This window comes from Callorhinchus milii, unplaced genomic scaffold (assembly GCF_018977255.1).
Source record: "Callorhinchus milii isolate IMCB2004 unplaced genomic scaffold, IMCB_Cmil_1.0 Scaffold3, whole genome shotgun sequence".
NCBI lineage: Eukaryota > Metazoa > Chordata > Chondrichthyes > Chimaeriformes > Callorhinchidae > Callorhinchus > Callorhinchus milii.
Window position 1 is genome coordinate 3,997,095 of NW_024704744.1, and position 17,511 is coordinate 4,014,605.

At 47.1% G+C, this 17,511-nt stretch overlaps 2 protein-coding genes across 3 annotated transcripts in view; one reads left to right on the forward strand and one right to left on the reverse strand.

Annotated features, from left to right (window-relative positions):
• Window positions 1-4,826, reverse strand: part of fam135a (family with sequence similarity 135 member A) — an 82,329-nt gene extending 77,503 nt beyond the window's left edge. For both annotated transcript variants that reach the window (XM_007904200.2, XM_007904199.2), the window contains exon 1: window positions 4,731-4,826. The gene's annotated coding sequence lies outside the window, so the exon portion shown is untranslated. The remainder of the gene's footprint in view (window positions 1-4,730) is intronic.
• Window positions 4,827-13,413: 8,587 nt separating this feature from the next.
• Window positions 13,414-17,511, forward strand: part of col9a1b (collagen, type IX, alpha 1b) — a 61,921-nt gene continuing 57,823 nt past the window's right edge. Inside the window, exons 1-3 of the mRNA XM_007904201.2 lie at window positions 13,414-13,638; window positions 14,182-14,261; window positions 16,916-16,984. Of these exons, the coding sequence (XP_007902392.1) occupies window positions 13,604-13,638; window positions 14,182-14,261; window positions 16,916-16,984 (184 nt within the window). The 5' untranslated portion in view covers window positions 13,414-13,603. The remainder of the gene's footprint in view (window positions 13,639-14,181; window positions 14,262-16,915; window positions 16,985-17,511) is intronic.

A 17,511-nucleotide genomic window follows, 5' to 3' on the forward strand; every position in this document is an offset into this window, starting at 1 on the left:
CTAAATCAAATGCAAGGATTGTCATTATGATATTATTATTATTAGAAATGTTCTTACTGAGGGAGGGGAATGAGAATTAAAGGGCGACTGACATGAAAAACCATATTACATTACAATTGTGGACAAGTACTTCAAAGGACTAGGCCACGAGTTGAATCTATCAAGTTGCTATCTTACAATCCACTGCATCACTTCAAATCCATCACTGAGATTCAATTACCATTATTTTGCAAGCCATTTGACAGCTTGAAAACAAGCTTTTGATCTCGAGTTGAAAGATAACAGTGTGAAATGCTGACTTTAGCAAAGCTGTCCTCGATTCTTATTTTCTTAACATTTTCTACCGTATGATAAACACCAGGATTTGTGGGAATATTTAACACAGGTGGGTGGGAAGGCACCTGTTTGATCACTAAAGCTATCTAAATTATTGGAATGCAAAATGGCTCTAACACATCATTTGGAATTAAGTTAATTTAAAACATAAGCCATCCATACTTGTTTTTATAAAATGATGTGTTTCTGCAAGCACGATGCAATTGAAAACTAAATGCTGTAATAATAATACTTGCATTTGATACAGGGTCTTATCACGTCATTCAGACATCTCAAAGCACGTCACAGAAAATACAAAAAAGTGAATTGACTTGCATATTTTGTGGGCGAAACGCCCCAGCCAATTGCGCACAGCAATGTCCCACAAACACTCGTGGATTGAGTGACCAAATTATTATCATTATGTTAATTATTTATTTTTTGGAAGGGATTATTACCCCCAGATCCACCAATCGACTAACAACTGGGTTCCAACCTACTGCTAGGTAAACAGAGGTGCGTGGAATAACTACATTTGTTCTAAACTAAAATAGCAAAAACCCACATCAGATATTAACCACAAACTAGGCTGACACTCCAGTTGAGTACCAAACGAAGGCTGCACTGTGACTAGATTTGCCGACCTGAGACAAACCAATATTCCACCTGTTTCCCAGCAGATCAATTTCAAGGTCCTCACCCTCACTGATAAATCCCTTCACATCCAAGCACTCACTCTAATCTCCCTGATCTTCTTCCTCACTTCTCTGTTCGGCCCCGCTTCTTAGCTAACTTGTGCTTGCTGCCGGTCCCCTTACCTCCTCCTCCCAATCGGTGTTTCAATCCCGAGCTGGGGGTCGGCATTGGGGAGGGCAGGGTGGGGGGAAGCAGGGTGATCGAAAGCACGGTCGGAGAGCAGTGGCAAAAACAGTACAGGTCCATTAGGTTTACACAAAACCCAATAGATATTCTCCCACACTCCCACAGGGTGAAATCCTCCCCGCTTGCATCTTGGCTAGTCTCAGCTGGGCTCAGATGGTAGCACTTGCACCTCGACAATAAATGATTGCGGGTTTAAAACCGGGGGTCTTGCCTATTCAAGTGGATGATGAACATCCTGTGAGACTCTTTGAAAAAAGATCCTTCCTCCTAGCGTCCAGATAAATTCACTTCATGGCCGTTTGTAGGATTTTACCTAGTTGTGCACACAACTAGCTGCATCATTCACCTGCAAATATACTTTCACCACACTTGTCAAGCAATTTACCTGAAAAGTACACTAAGACATTTGTAAGTTACAGAGCACTCTGATCAAAAGAGATCACTACATTTTACAGCTAAATTCCTTTGTCAGTAGGACGTACTCCCGATTTCAAAGGTGCTATAACAGAAGGTCGAGCTCACAGGTTGGAGCTTCAAGCCTCATGTCGGGACTTTGAACTCATTTCAGTCCAGTGATGGGAGGATTACAGCATTGTCAGAGGTACCATCTCCACGTCTCCTGCCTGACCCGCCCTACCATCGGTGGCCGCGCTTTCAGCCGCTCTGCCCCCACACTCTGGAACTCCATCCCACAGTCCCTTCGCCTCGCGTCCTCGCTTCAAGGTCGTTCTCAAGACCTTTCTCTTCGACCGTGCCATTGGTCTCCCTCCCACCTCTCTGCCTTCCCTCATCCCTACACCACCCCTCCCCCATGCTCGGGCCCCGACACCTGACTGTTCAGCGCTTTGGGACGTCCTCCCCACGTGAAAGGCGCTCTATAAATGTAATTGTGTTGTTGTTGAAGCAATAAACAGAGGTGCCATCTACATGTTCAAGCGATGTGAATGAAAGATGCAACAATACTATTCAACAAGAGAAAATGTTTTTCCTGCTGTCATTGCCAATAAACCCCATATAAAAATTAGTCGTTCACATAACACCGCTGTGTTCACATTGGCTGCTTCATTCATCTACAAAAACAGACATTTTACAGTAAATTCTCAAGGGAGGACGTGAAAGGCACCACACCAAACAATAATAACAATTCACTTCACAGAATTTTACTGAAAAGTGTTATGATGTAGTGACTGTCTAATTTTGTTTGCAGTTGGGGATCAATGCAAAGATTACTAGGAATGAATGACAATAATTCTTGCATTTGACACTGAAATATAGACATCTCAAAGCACTTCAAAGAATATATTGTAAAGTACATTGTAAAGAGACAGCAAGGAAAGAGTGGAAAGGCAGAGAAAGAGGGAGACAGGAAAGGGAGATGGAGAGAAATAAGGAGCGAGAGAGACAGAGCGGAAAGGCAGAGAGGAAAGGCAGAGAAAGAGAGAGAGAGAGGGAGAAATAGAGAGGTAAGGGAGAGAGGGAAAGGGTTTGGAGAGAGAAATAGAGAGAGAGAGGGAAATAGGGAGAGAAGAGGGAACGAGTGGAGAGAGAAATAGAGGGAGAGAGAGAGGGGAGAGAGAAATAGAGGGAGAGGAGAGGGAAAAATAGAGAGAGGGAGAGAGTGTTGGGGGGAAGCTGTGTAACCCAGGCTGGGGCTGGTGTTGGGGCTGGAGCTGGTGTTGTGGGGTAGGGGCTGAGGCTGGTGTTGGGACTGGGGGCCTGGGGTTAGGGGGCTGGGGTTGGAGGGGATGGGGGTTGGGGTTGGGGATGGGGGGTTGGGGTTGGGGCTGGAGTTGAGCCTGAGCCTGGGGGGCTGGGGTTGAGGCTGAGGGGCTGGTGTTGGGGGAATGGGGGGTTGAGGCTGGTGTTGGGGCTGGTGTTGGGGGGTTAGGGCTGGTGTTGGGGGGATGGGGGGCTGAGGTTGGGGGGCTGGTGTTGGGGGGATGGGGGGCTGAGGTTGGGGGGCTGGTGTTGGGGGGATGGGGGGCTGAGGTTGGGGGGCTGGTGTTGGGGGGATGGGGGGCTGAGGTTGGGGCTGGTGTTGGGGGGATGGGGGGCTGAGGTTGGGGGCTGGTGTTGGGGGGATGGGGGGCTGAGGTTGGGGGCTGGTGTTGGGGGATGGGGGGCTGAGGTTGGGGGGCTGGTGTTGGGGGGGATGGGGGGCTGAGGTTGGGGCTGGTGTTGGGGGGGGGGGCTGGTGTTGGGGGGATGGGGGGCTGAGGTTGGGGGGCTGGTGTTGGGGGGTTAGGGCTGGTGTTGGGGGGATGGGGGGCTGAGGTTGGGGGGCTGGTGTTGGGGGGATGGGGGGCTGAGGTTGGGGGGCTGGTGTTGGGGGGATGGGGGGCTGAGGTTGGGGGCTGGTGTTGGGGGGGATGGGGGGCTGAGGTTGGGGGCTGGTGTTGGGGGGGGATGGGGGCTGAGGTTGGGGGGCTGGTGTTGGGGGGATGGGGGGCTGAGGTTGGGGGCTGGTGTTGGGGGGGATGGGGGGCTGAGGTTGGGGGGCTGGTGTTGGGGGGGATGGGGGCTGAGGTTGGGGGGCTGGTGTTGGGGGATGGGGGCTGAGGTTGGGGGGCTGGTGTTGGGGGGATGGGGGGCTGAGGTTGGGGCTGGTGTTAGGGGGTTAGGGCTGGTGTTGGGGATGGGGGGCTGGGGTTGGGGGGCTGAGGGGTTGGGGGGATGGGGGGCTGAGGGGTTGGGGGGGGCTGAGGGGTTGGGGGGGGGCTGAGGGGTTGGGGCTGGGGTTGGGGCTGAGGGGCTGGGGGGGGGCTGAGGGGTTGGGGCTGGGGTTGGGGCTGAGGGCTGGGGGGGGGGCTGAGGGGTTGGGGGGGCTGAGGGGTTGGGGGGGCTGAGGGGTTGGGGGGGGCTGAGGGGTTGGGGGGCTGAGGGTTGGGGGGGGCTGAGGGGTTGGGGGGGCTGAGGGGTTGGGGGGGCTGAGGGGTTGGGGGGGGCTGAGGGGTTGGGGGCTGAGGGTTGGGGGGGCTGAGGGTTGGGGGGGCTGAGGGCTGAGGGGTTGGGGGGCTGAGGGGTTGGGGGGGCTGAGGGGTTGGGGGGGCTGAGGGGTTGGGGGGGGCTGAGGGCTGAGGGGTTGGGGGGGGCTGAGGGGCTGGGGTGGGGGCTGAGGGGTTGGGGGGGCTGAGGGGCTGGGGTGGGGCTGAGGGTTGGGGGGGGCTGAGGGGCTGGGGTGGGGGCTGAGGGGTTGGGGGGGGCTGAGGGCTGGGTGGGGGCTGGGGGGGGGCTGAGGGGCTGGGGTGGGGGCTGAGGGGTTGGGGGGGCTGAGGGGCTGGGGTGGGGGCTGAGGGGTTGGGGGGGGCTGAGGGGCTGGGGGTGGGGGCTGAGGGGTTGGGGGGGTGAGGGGCTGGGGTGGGGGCTGAGGGGTTTGGGGGGGCTGAGGGGCTGGGGTGGGGATGGGGGGTTGGGGGGGCTGAGGGGCTGGGGGGGATGGGGGGGCTGAGGCTGGTGATGGTGATGTGGTGATGGCGATGAGGGCTCTGTAGCCGCTGTCGCTGTTATAACCAAAGTGACCGTCACTCACTCACCAGCGGCAGCAGCTGCTGCTGATGATGAACCTCCTTCACCAGTGACAGCCTCGGCCTCTCCCTCTACAGCCGCTCGGGCCTCCACATGTGTTCGGGAAGGGGCTGTGCTGCCCCCGGGCCGGGCCGGGCCTCGCCGTGTCCCCGCCGCCTGATTGCAGCCAAGTGTCCAACACGGCGGCGGCCGCTTCCCTCTCTCTCTCTCCCTCTCTCCGACTCCAGTCAGGGACTGAGCGGGAGTCACTCCCTGCGCCTGCGCCTGGCCGCCCTCACTCACTCACTGCGCCTGCGCCTGGCCGCCCTCACTCACTCACTGCGCCTGCGCCTGGCCGCCCTCACTCACTCACTGCGCCTGCGCCTGGGTGCCCTCACTCACTCACTGCGCCTGCGCGCGGGGCTGGCGGCCCCCTTGCCCTCACTCACTCACTGCGCCTGCGCCTGGTTGCCCTCACTCACTCACTGCGCCTGCGCGCGTCTGGCTGTCAGCCCTCACTCACCACTCACTCACTCACTCACTGCGCATGTCCATTGCGGTTGAGGGGGGGGTGAGCAGAGGAGGGAATGTGTCCAGGGGGAGGGGGGGGAGGGGAGGCATTGAGTACCGGAAGCTGAGCAGTTGGCGGTCAGTCGCCTTTCGAGGGCGAGGCCCCCGGGGGTTAATTCCCGGGTGGGGTGTGGGGGGTTCTTTGCTCCGCGCACTCCCTGTTCAGCAGTCGGTCGGAACGGGGTCGTTAGCCGATCGGGGTCCGGGCCCGGACACGGCTCGGGGTGGGGCGGGTGGTGGGGAGGGGGAGGGAGGGGGAGGACAATAATTCCCGTTTGTGGGGCACCGGCCGCCACCCGCCCGCAAAACCGCGCCCGGTCACCCCTTCGCCTCACCGCCGCCCAATCCACCGCCGGGGGTCGGATGCGAGGATTCTCGCCGCTTGTTATTGCCGCTCTGCGCGGGCGAGCGGGCGGGCGGGGCTCCGGGGATGGGTCCCGGGGCGTCCTGTCGGGGCTGCAGCACTCCGCGTCACGTTGGACGTCAGCACGCGGGCGGTTTCGCTTCACAAGTGAGACTCGGGCGGAGAGCTGAAGGCCTTCAGGTCGGCGCCGGCACAGCCCCGGAGAGCGCAACTCTCACCGAAGACGACGCCTCGTGAACAGGACGTACTGACCTACTTCCCTCTGTCGTCTCCTCGGCACGCGAGGCTTTCGGGTCGAGTCAAGCTTCGCAGAGATGTTCTCGGTGGAAGACCGCTGCGAGGCGTAGGAGCTTCGAAGAGCTCATGAATCCGAACGGCTTCTGATCATCGACCTTTAGAGCGCTCACGCTGAGTCCTGGCTGAAAGCCAAGTGAAACCTTTCAGTGCTTTGTGCTGAAGTTACAGCAGCGACTCTTATCTTCAGTAAAGGAGAAATATAATAATAGTAAAGGATTTTAATGATAATAATCCTTGCATTTGGTGTAGCGCCTTACATCATCGATACGCCTCAAAGCGCTTCACAGATTATACTATCAAATGAATTGATTACGTTTTGTGGGCAAAACGCAACAGCCCAATTGCGAACAGCCGTGTCCTCCAAACAGCCGTGGATTAAGTGACTAAATTGTGGAGAAATTCCTTGTGTGTCTAGATTTTACAGCAACAATGACAAACTGCATTTGTGTAATGCTTTTTACCCTGGAAGGATATCTCAAAACGTTTCACGCAGCTGACCTGCTCTCTGTGCCACAAATTGTTCAGTGATGCTGTCCGCGTGAAGGACACTTCCCTCCCCGCCCTCACCCCGAATCCAAGCAACAACTGGTGTGCTGATCCCTGACTGTCCAGCGCTTTGAGACGTCCTCCAGATGTGAAAGGCGCTGTACAAATGTAATTTGTTGTTGTTGTTGAAGGAGGCAAGAGGGATGAGGCGGAGGGATTGTGGGGTAGAGATGCAGAATGCCCGAACGCCAATGGGGGGGCGCGGGAACGGAGTGGACGGGCTGATACGGGTTAGAAGGTCACAGAGGATAGAGAGCCAGTGGAGCTGGGTGAAGATGGGGGTGATTGGTTCACGGAGCCTGGTGTAGGAGAGGACACGAGCTGCAGAGTTCTGGATGATCTGCAGCTTGTGGAGGGAAGGGTTAGGAAGTCCAGTGAGCAGGCATGTGGTGTAGTCAAGCCGGGACGGGATGAATGTGTTGATAAGGGTCTCGGCGACCTGAGATGAGAGGCAGTGGCCTCCATATCAGGCAGGAGAGGCGGTGGCTGTATATCAAACGCAAAGATTATTATTAGTTATTAATGCAAGTTGCTGTTGTTATTGTTGGGGATCGAGCTGAGAGAAACTGAGACCTCACTCTCAGCCAAGCATCCAAGATTCGATAAATACAAGAGGCGATATAGCCACTCTGTCCGAGTAAATTGCATACCTAGTAACTTAGCATAACTGGATACTGGCTATTGCAATGAATGTGGTCGGGATTCCATCACGAAAACCAATGGAAACAGAAAGTTATTGCAGAGGGGGAAGTGCTAACTCATTTGTCTGTGACGACTGGCCGCCACTGGTATCACCATAGAGGTAGACTTCCTCTGGAATTTTGCAGTGAATTGTTTTTTTTTTGCTGTCGTAGCATATTTATTGCTTACAGAAAGCTTGGGCTGCAGATTACAGTCAGTCTGGTGAAGTCAGCCTGGAATTGGCAGAGTAGCAGAACACCTGGGAGAATTGCTGACGCTGCTCGATGTAGAATTAGCGTGGACTTGAAATGAATGTTATACCTTCTTCTGGGGGGAAGGGATGGAGGGAAGTGAGTGGGTCAGCTCCTTGGTGCTGAGCTGGCTTCTTGGCAACCGAATGTCGGAATCGTGTCAAGCCTTTGCGGTGGTTGCAGTAGTCTGTTGCCTGAGCAGGTGGGTCCACAATACTTCAGGGCATTGCTGAAGCCTGATCAGCCAGCTTGATGAGACTTGGAGGGGCAAGGATTCTTCCCAGTCAATCCACTTTACAATACAGTATATCCACGAGTGTTTGAGGGACACTGCTGTTCGCAATTGGCTGCCGCATTTCACCGACAAAATATGCAGTCAATTCTGTGAAGCGCTTTGAAATGTCTCACAGACGTGTGCTGCATCAAATTGCAAGAATTATTATTATTATTATATCCTGTGAAGCATTTTGAAACATCTCAACGATATGATAATGTGCTATATCAAATGTTAGCATTATTATTATTTATCTCCTGTTAACCCCACTAAAGCCCTATTGGATTTATAATAATAAAATAATAATAATCCTTGTATTTGGTATAGCCCTTTCCACGTCTTCTAGACGTCTCAAAGCGCTTCACAGAATATACTGTTAAGTGAATCGACTGTATATTTGTGGGTGAAACACAGCAGCCAATTGCGCACAGCGGTGTCCCACAAACATTCATGGATTGAAGTGACCAATTTATTATTCTTTTTTGTCTTGAAGGTTTATTATCAGGCGTGTGGAGTAAGGAAACTTGCCCAAGGTTTCGCTCTGCCGGGAACCGAACCCAGGTCTCTCGCTTGCGACACCCGGCTGATCGAAACAAAAACCCATCTAGAATTTCATAAATCTCTATAAGATCCCTTTCGTGGCTAGAGTATCCGGCTGGTTCAGTGGTAGCACTCTCACCTCTGAGTCCAGAAGATTGTGGGTTCAAATCCCATGTCAGGACTTAAACTCACAAGGTGTAGGATGACACTCCAATGCAGTGCTGGGGGAGTGCTGCATTGTTGGAGGTGCCGTCATTTAGCTGAGACGTTAAACTGAGGTCCAGTCTGCCTGTTCAGTTGGATGTTAAAGATCCCATGGCACTATTCGAAAAGCGAAAGGACTTTCTCCCGGTGTCCTGGCCAACAATCCCCCAATTAAAATTGATCATTTGTTTCATGGCTCTCCGTGGGACATTGCTGTGTGCTGCTGTGTTTCGCCCACAAAATACATAATCAATCCACTTTAACAGTAAATTCTGTGAAGCACTTGGTGACGTCCTTCTGACATGATAAGGCGCTCTATCAACTGCAAGGTTTTTTTAAAAAAAAGTCAACAAAAGCCCAGGAAAGTTATTGTTTTCCATTCAGAAGAGAAGTTTGAACAGCTCTGAATGACTGGGCAATTGAACCTTGGCATTCGGAGATATTCCCTTCCTACACGAGCCACAGGCTATAGTCTGTTTGCTGGAAACCTTGTCTTGGCTGTAAAGAGCTGTATCAACCGGGTTCTTTGTGCTTCGATTGTTTGATTAATTGTTTCTGCTGCTCAGCTTCAAGTATTGTCATTTGAGGTAACCCCAATCTTTGTGTTTCACAGGAAAATAAATAGTTTCCCATGGAAAGGCTTACTGACAGCTTCAGCTGGACATTACTAAATAGGTCTCCACAAACCTTGCTCCAGTTTCTGCTCGTTGAAAACCTGCTTGACAAAAGTTTGGGAACCTCATTTTCTATGACTCTGGACAACATCAAACCATTTTGTGGAACTTTGTTGGTGCAAAAGACTTTCCCATTTGCTTACACTGGACAGCAATAATAATAATAATAATCATAATAATAAATAATAATAATAAATAGTCCTTGCATTTGTTATAGTGCCTTTCACACTGGAAGGATGTATCAAAGTACTCCACAGGATTTACTGTAAAGTAAAGTGACTGTGTATTTTCTCTGCAAACTACTAACGAGTGAAGTGTTTGGATATGTTTCAACTCGATAAGACGCTGTAAAAAAAAAGTTCCGCGCGTCTGCTGGTCTGTCTTTATCTCGTTGGGTCTGAGAGGCAACATTATACAGAGTGTCGGAATTCGAACAAGTGGTGTGATACATCGTGCCAGAGGACTAGCAGGTGGTGTGTGTGATACAGATCAAATTGGTCATTCAAACTTGTTTGTGGAACATTGCAATACACAAATTGACTGTTGCATTTGCTCACAGATACTCTTACAGTTATTACACTTATCAGCAATTCCCTGTGAATGGGCGGTTCTCAACATAAATGTAATTTTGTCGTTGTTTTTCTTGTTGTTATAGGAGCTATTATTGTTGTTATAGGAGAATTATTATTCTTGCATTTGGTATAGCTAAGATATAAGATTGTAAGGAGGTATGGGAACAAACTGTCGTCCACTTTCTTGGCCATAAAATGGTGCAATGAATCAACAGATCAAGAAGGGTCATTGGAAAAATGACCTTCAAAGGATACAGCATAACCTTCAAACCAAATAAACTTTTGTTTATTTCTGTTAGCACAAGAGGGCAGCAAACATACCTCTGGCTTGTGTCTGACCACATGATGCAAATTACTGTACTTCAATTATCAATTAACCAAACAAAATTTGAATCCCAAGCAGAAAACTGCAAATAATACTACTAAAATGCTACTAAATAATAGTACCAAATAATAATAAAATATTAATAATCTTTACTTTTGATATAATGCCTATCACATAATAAGATTGTTTCAAAGTACTTCACAGGATATAAAGTGTAGCAACTATGTATTTTGTAGAACAAGCAAGTAATAACACTAAATAATGTGAATAAAATATGATAATAATCCTTGCATTTTATATTGTGCCTATTACTGTAAAAGGTAGTGACTGTGTGCTTTGTAGGTGAACTGCTAAATAATAGTATTAATATGAATAAAATAATAATAATAATCCTTGCATTCAATATAGCGCCATTATCACATCGTTGAGACGTCTCAAAGCGCTTCGCAGGATATACTGTTAAGTGGATTGCCTGTGTATTTTGTGGGCGAAATGCGGGAGCCAATTGCCTAGGTTAGCGATTGCCCTGCCCGGGAATTGAACATGGGTCCTTTTGCTTGCGAGGTGAGTGCTCTAATCACTACCCTACAGGACTCCACTAAAATCTGCCACATCAGCCCTCTCTGATTTTACTGCAAAGTATCTTCAACAGCTGGGTTCTCCTGATTCCCTGTTCCTGTCCATTGACATACGAGTTAATAATTTGTGCTTTACCATCGCAACCTTGTCATTTTTATTCCTCTTTGTTCACTCAAAGGACTATCAGATATTCGATTCAAAAGCCTCTGTATATAGAATGGATTTAACGGGACATTCATGTTAGCATTAAGGAAAGAATGTGCATGATGAGGCATCATTGGGGAGAAATTCATAGTATTGCAGGCTAATAAACGCAATGTGCAATTTCCAGGACATAAAGTATCTTAAAATTTAAGGCTGTGCAAAATTCTCGGGCAGGACGAAACCTGAGGCAAGTTTCCTTACTCCACACGCCTCTGGTTTACCTCGCAGTAAGTAGGAACCCCGTTGTTAGTCGATTGGCAGATCGCTAACCGGGGTAATAATTAAATTCTTATTGTTAATATTATTGTTAATACTGTAATAATAATTATTGGGAAAAAAAACTTCCTTGAGATTATTTTCTCTCGGTTGGTCATGTGAGGAATCCAAAATTGTGAATTCTGCTTTAAAAGCACCTCCACTGGTTTGGAAAAATTCAATAGTCGTTGAACACAGTTGGAAAAATCGTGACCAAATGTTCATCCCCAAGTGCTAAACCTGTTTTACTGAGCTAACTGATAGACAGCATCAGCCCTATTCCCCAGATAGCTATTTCACTATATTTAGCTGAAAAAAAAACTCTTTTCAAAGTTCTCGGTTCACAAAATCTGACACGGCGGTGCCACATGTGGAGTCCAGTCACTAAGAAATGTGCCAAAATAAATGGTGACCTTTCACCACAGGTTACTTCATGGGCACTTTGAGAAAAGGAGTCTCAGTGCATTGAATCGGAAATTTGTTTAAAAAAATTCATTCGTCGAGTTTGGGAAATAAAAGAAAAAAGGGCAACTCGCAATATCCACAAAATGCAGTCACCACACTTTACAGGAAATCCTGTGAAGCACTTTGAACATCCTCCTGCAGTGAAAGCCACTATATCAGTTGTAGGGTTTTTGATTACTATTGATAGGAGTTGGTTTGGCTGTTCAACATGGGGGAGACTACAAAGAAATGTACCAACCATGTAATGTGTCCACTCAAGTGGATGCCAGTGAAAATTGCAAACCGGAGATTAACAGTCACTTGGCAATGGTTACTGGCTGTCTGTGCCAGTGAAAAAAAATGCCAATCACGGGACCCCCGCTGCAAGGAGAGGGTAAAACATACAGAATTAGAGAAACCCAAACTCTTCCGTAGTGGTGGATTAATAAAGCGCAAGAGACGTTCGCAGAGAGCCGTTATGAGACCGATGTTTTCATTTCGCTGTCTGTAAGGAAAAATATGCTGTTTTAAGAAAATGTTTAAGAATATTCGGTAAAATTCTTAAAAAATTGTTAAAATTGCCAAACTTAAGGTATCATCAATTCTGAGATCATGTTTTGTACAGGGCTTGACAGGTAGGAAAAGCTTTGTATTTTTACTATTATTATCTTATAATAACGGCAAAATGTCTGTTTTTTATTTTCATACGTTGTTTTTCTACTGACAGACTAATTTGCACTGTGTATATTTTCCTGGTGTAGTGGCAGAGAGGGTAAAGGGCTACAAATTTCAGCGTATTTTTCTGTTGCTTCGAGGTATTAAGAGCTAGCAATAGATTATAACTGGCATATGATATTGTATTTGTTTGTTAAACCAGCACTTAAGAGATCACAGTACCCTGATCTACGGAAACCTGCGTTTAGCTGATGTTTCATTCAATGTTGCATGTACTGAATTTTTGCTTGTAATTATACGATGGCTACACTATGTGGCACTTTAGATATCACATTAAAGAAACAATTACACAACAACTTGCATTCATATAGTGTTACCAAGCACAAGCCACGAAATTGTGTATTGCACTTTATGCGTTTATACTTTGTGCGACCAGAAAATTTGGTCGTTCAATTCACAACTGGTGGTGGGACATCGCTGTGCTCACTTGGCTGCTGTGTTTTGTCCCCAAAATACAAAATCAATCCACTTTACAGAATATTCTGTGAAGCACTTTCGAGACATCTTAGCCACGCGATAAGGCAGGCGCTTTAATCAAATGCAAGGAATATTATTATTATTATTATTATTATGCCACTGTGCTGTGTCTGTGCGAAAATGTTGCTGTCTTCCTTAAGCATTCCCTAATTTAGTTAATGATCATAATTATTAGTGATGGGTTTCAGCCGGTTAGACTCCAGCAGTTACCCCAACACACACTCTGGAGTCCTCAAGCCTTGGCTCTTGCCAACCTGCGCCTAATACTCTCTGGAATTAGGTCAGCGGGATGCGTCCCTCCGGGGAGAGGGTGCGCATTCCATCCCAACAATCTCTCCCTGGGATTTCCTTGTGTGGGTGGGAATTCTCAGCTTGGTTTGGTGACCCTTTAAGCAACGGTGATGGGCTTCCACATGTGGCTGAGCAAAAAATAAAAGAGTGACCTTTCTCTCCAATGCACCGTGTGTCCTGCTGCGACTCTTCACTCGACCTTCCGTGACCTCGGTTGGAAATGGAATCACAAAAGAATTCCACGCACACACTCACTTTATTTACCTCAATGTGAAAAGAAACCCTATCGTTAGCTGCCAATGCCTCCCTCCCCCCCCCCCCCCCCCCTCCCTCCCTCCTAGACGAGCAAGCAAGGGTTCTCGACGTGTAAATAAAAGCAGCCCAGCCCTTTCTGAGCTGTGCGAGCAAGACACCAGAAGGTTCCTTGAAAGAGCTTGGACTCTCAGTTGACTCCTTGCTGTATTTGGGACGTGGGTTGAGGAGACAGAGAGAAGTCAGGGCGCGTTGAAAGCTATTTCACCCTCTCTCACGCACCCCCGTGAGTCGCTTCATCGCCAGCACAAACGTGAGATAATACAGTAACTCCAGACTCCGTGATCAGTCACCAAACAGGAAAAACATGAAGATGGGAATTCATGGGTCATTGTTCAGTCGGTAGGATTTCCACTCCTCTCTTTAATTCTGTTTCGATCTTGATAACACTGTGGTGGAATTGGGAGCTAAGGGAGTAACGTTATACAGGGAAATGAGGGGGAAAGCCCTCCAAAGAAAAGATCAAGGAGTGGGGTGGGCTAAGATCTCAGAAAATTAATTTAAGCAAAACAACATTTTTTTATAAATAAATGTTTCATAACTTTTACATTGTTCAGGAGTTTGGCTTGGTTTAGTCCTAAAAGTTATACCTCTTCGCTAAAAAGTTATTAAACTTTCCTAAGAGTTATAAAACTTCCCCCAAACTGTCTTAATAAGTTACAAAACTTTCCTTTAATATAAAGTCTGAATGTTCAGCTGTGTTCCTCACGCTGTGATGTCTCCAACGCGAATGCAAGGATCATTATATTGATTGGCTTGTGGAGATGTGTTAAGGTTCACCAAGGCGAATGCAAAGATTATTTTTTGTATTAATTGAATTGTGCTGAGATTGTTAAGGTGATTTTCTTGGTTACGTTTCTGACTTTTGTGATGTGTTGATTTCAGATGGCAAGTGCTGGTGTGTTGGTTTCACCTCAGTGCCCTGGTAACCAGCCTTGCAGCTACCACAGGGCAGTTTTTCAGGGGTAAGTAATTTCTTTTTTTTAAAGCAAAATAAAGCTGCACGTTCTTATGGGGTTTTCCATCTTCAGGTCTTGGTGTTTGCAGGTTCAAGCATTGCAGATTGATCTCTCTCCATTAGGCTATGTGTTTGTAATCGTGGACTCTGCTGTCCTGATCTCTGGGCACTACTCTTTTGCACTGATGATGTTAATAATAATAATAATAATAATAATAATCCTTGCATTTGGTATAGCGCCTTTCACGTCGGGAGGACGTCCCAAAGCGCTTCACAGAACACACTGTAAAGTGAATTGACTGTATATTTGTGGGCAAACGCGGCAGCCAATTGCGCACAGCAATGTCCCACAAACAGTCGTAGATTGAAAATGACCAATTTATTATTGTTTTTTTGTTTTGGAGGGATTATTATTAGGGCTGTGTGTGGAGTAAGGAAACTTGCCCAAGGTTTTGCCCTGCCTGGAATTGAACTCAGGTCTCTCACTTGCAAAGCGAGTGCTCTAACCACTGAGCTACAGGACTCCGATAATAATAATAATAATAATATTAATAATTAATAATTATTAATAATAATAATTTTGATAAGTTTCGCCCACAAAATATACAGTCACTCCACATTATAATATATCCCGTGAAGCGCTTTGAGACTCTCGAAGACATGATAAGGCGCTATATAAAATCCAAGGATTATTATTATTGTAACATTTGCATTTAATATAGCGCCTTATCACCTCCTCAAGATGTCTCAAAGCTTCACAGGATATACATGCAAAGTGGAGTGACTGTATATTTTATGGGCAAAAATATTATTGTTAATAATAAGCCTTGCATTTGATATAGCGCCTTATCACCTCATCGAGACATCTCAAAGCACTTCATAGGATACACTGTAAAATGGATGGATAGTGCGTTTTTTGTGGGAGAAACACGGCAGATTAGAATCATAGAGATGATGATAATAATAATAATAATAATAATAATGACTGCATTTGATATAATACCGTTCACGCAGGGAGGACATCTCCACGCATTTGGCAGGATTTACTGTGAAGTGCAGTGACTGTTTTTATAGACCAAGGTGGCAGCCAATTTGTGCACAGTAGTGTCCCACAAAGTAGCCATGGAGTGAGTGACCAATTTTATTTGGGGGATTTGTTGGCCAGTACACTGGAAGAAACTCCCTTCTCTTTTCGAATTGTATCATGGGATCTTTAAACTCTATCTGAACAGGCAGACGATACCTTAATTTTAACTTCTCATCTGAAATTACAGCACAGGAGGAAATCATTTGGCCATCGTGTCTGTGCTGGTTCTCGTTCCCCCACTGGAGCCCTCTACTCTAATCCCCATTCCCCTGCTCTTTCCTCATACTCTTACATATTTAGTCTTCAAATGCTTATATAATTCCCCTCTTGGGCAGACATATTTTACAGTTGGAATAAGTGCAGAATCATAAAATGTTACAGCACAGATACAGGCTATTTGGCCCATCAAATCCTGGGTGTTCAACTCCACATGGGCCACCCAATTCAATTCATTCCCACCTTTCAGTTTCCCTTTTACAAGTATCGATCTAATTCCCATTTAAAATAATAATTTAAATACAGTTTGTGGCAGAGAATTCCACATTTCAACTACACAGTTGTTGCACTTTGTAGTAAAATCCTGTGCGGCACTTCTATCCTATAATCCTTGATTTGGTACGGTGCTCTATCATGATGATGTGATAGGGCGTTACATCAAAATCAAAGTCTTATTATTACAGTACTTTAAAAATTCCCAGTTTCTCAAGCAGACACAGAAGACTTGTTTCACGGTGAGGACAAAATAGACTTGTTTTAGGGTAAGCAGCAGTAGATGTGGTTGGGCAAAGTTCAACACAGCTGCACTGCACCTTAGTGTGAAATGTAACACAGCTCTGGGACACTGTTGATATAACCACTTTCCACCTTTGCAACAAATGTGCCTCGACTTACTTAACCTCTCGGGACCTCACATTAAAGCCATGGGTCGGCAGGTGCCCCAGTCTGTGAAAGATGCTTTTGTCTTTTTTCTGACCTCCTGAGATAATCCTAGACTGGGTTTATGTAAGCAGATAAAAAGAATTTTGCATGCAAAAGAATATACCCTCCAGCTTTATTCCCCCATATTCTCCGAAACCTCAGGCAAGTCTCCTTACTCCACACGCCTCTGTTTACCCAGCAGTAAGTAGCATCCTGGTTGTTCGTCGATTGGTGGATTGCTTTCCGGGGTTAATAATCCCTTGAAGAAAAATAAAATAATAATAATAGTTTGAACGCTCACTTCATGGCTGTTTTACCAGGAAATTCCTAAACTTTATAAATGCCCAAAGCAAATAATAATAATAAAAATAATTATGGGCGAAATTGCACACAGCAGTGTCCCACAAACTGCCATGGAGTGAGTGACCAATTTTATTTGGGGCAAACTCCCTTCTCTTTTCGAATAGCGCCGCGGGATCTTTAACGGGACCTTGGTTTAACGTCTCATCCGAATGACTGATAATACAATAGATACAAAGGATGTTTCTCTCTCTCTTTTAATTCTCTGCTTTATCTGTGAAATTTTTAATCAAAAATCGCTCTGAACTAACTTTTGGTTTTTTTCCCCCAAAAAATCTCTCTAAAATGTCACATAGGGTCTAATGTGGAGGTCGCCGAGAGGGGGTTATGTCCCCAGATTAAGATTGGCCAAGATGACTTACCAGGTTAGTGCTAACAGTGTGTTCTGCAGCCAAATCAGCAACGTTGTCCACAAAGTCCTGTTACCCCCTGTTACAAAACAGTGATATGAGACCACGGAAGAGCTGAAACAAGCCGTCAGAGATACATTTCTCCTCCTCAACAACAACAAGATTCCATTTATAAAGCGCCTTTCACGTCAGGAGGACGTGATGAAGATGTAGATGAAGAAGAAGGTGCCAGGGTTGAAGACATCACGAAACGGGCGCAAAACATTCTACACGGGGAAGGGGAACGTCCAGAAGTTGTGGTCCATGTTGGGATCCATGATGTAGGGAAGAGTACAGGGGAAGCTGGGGAAAAAGCTAAAGAGTAGAACTTCAAAGGTGGTGACCTCTGGATTACTCCCAGTGCCTCGTGCAAGTGAGCATCAAAACAGCAGGATCAAACACATGAATACATGGCTTGAGAAATGGTGCAGAAATGAGAGCTTCAGGTTCCTGGATCATTGGGACCGGTTCTGGGGCAGGTGGGACCTGAACAGAACTGGGAC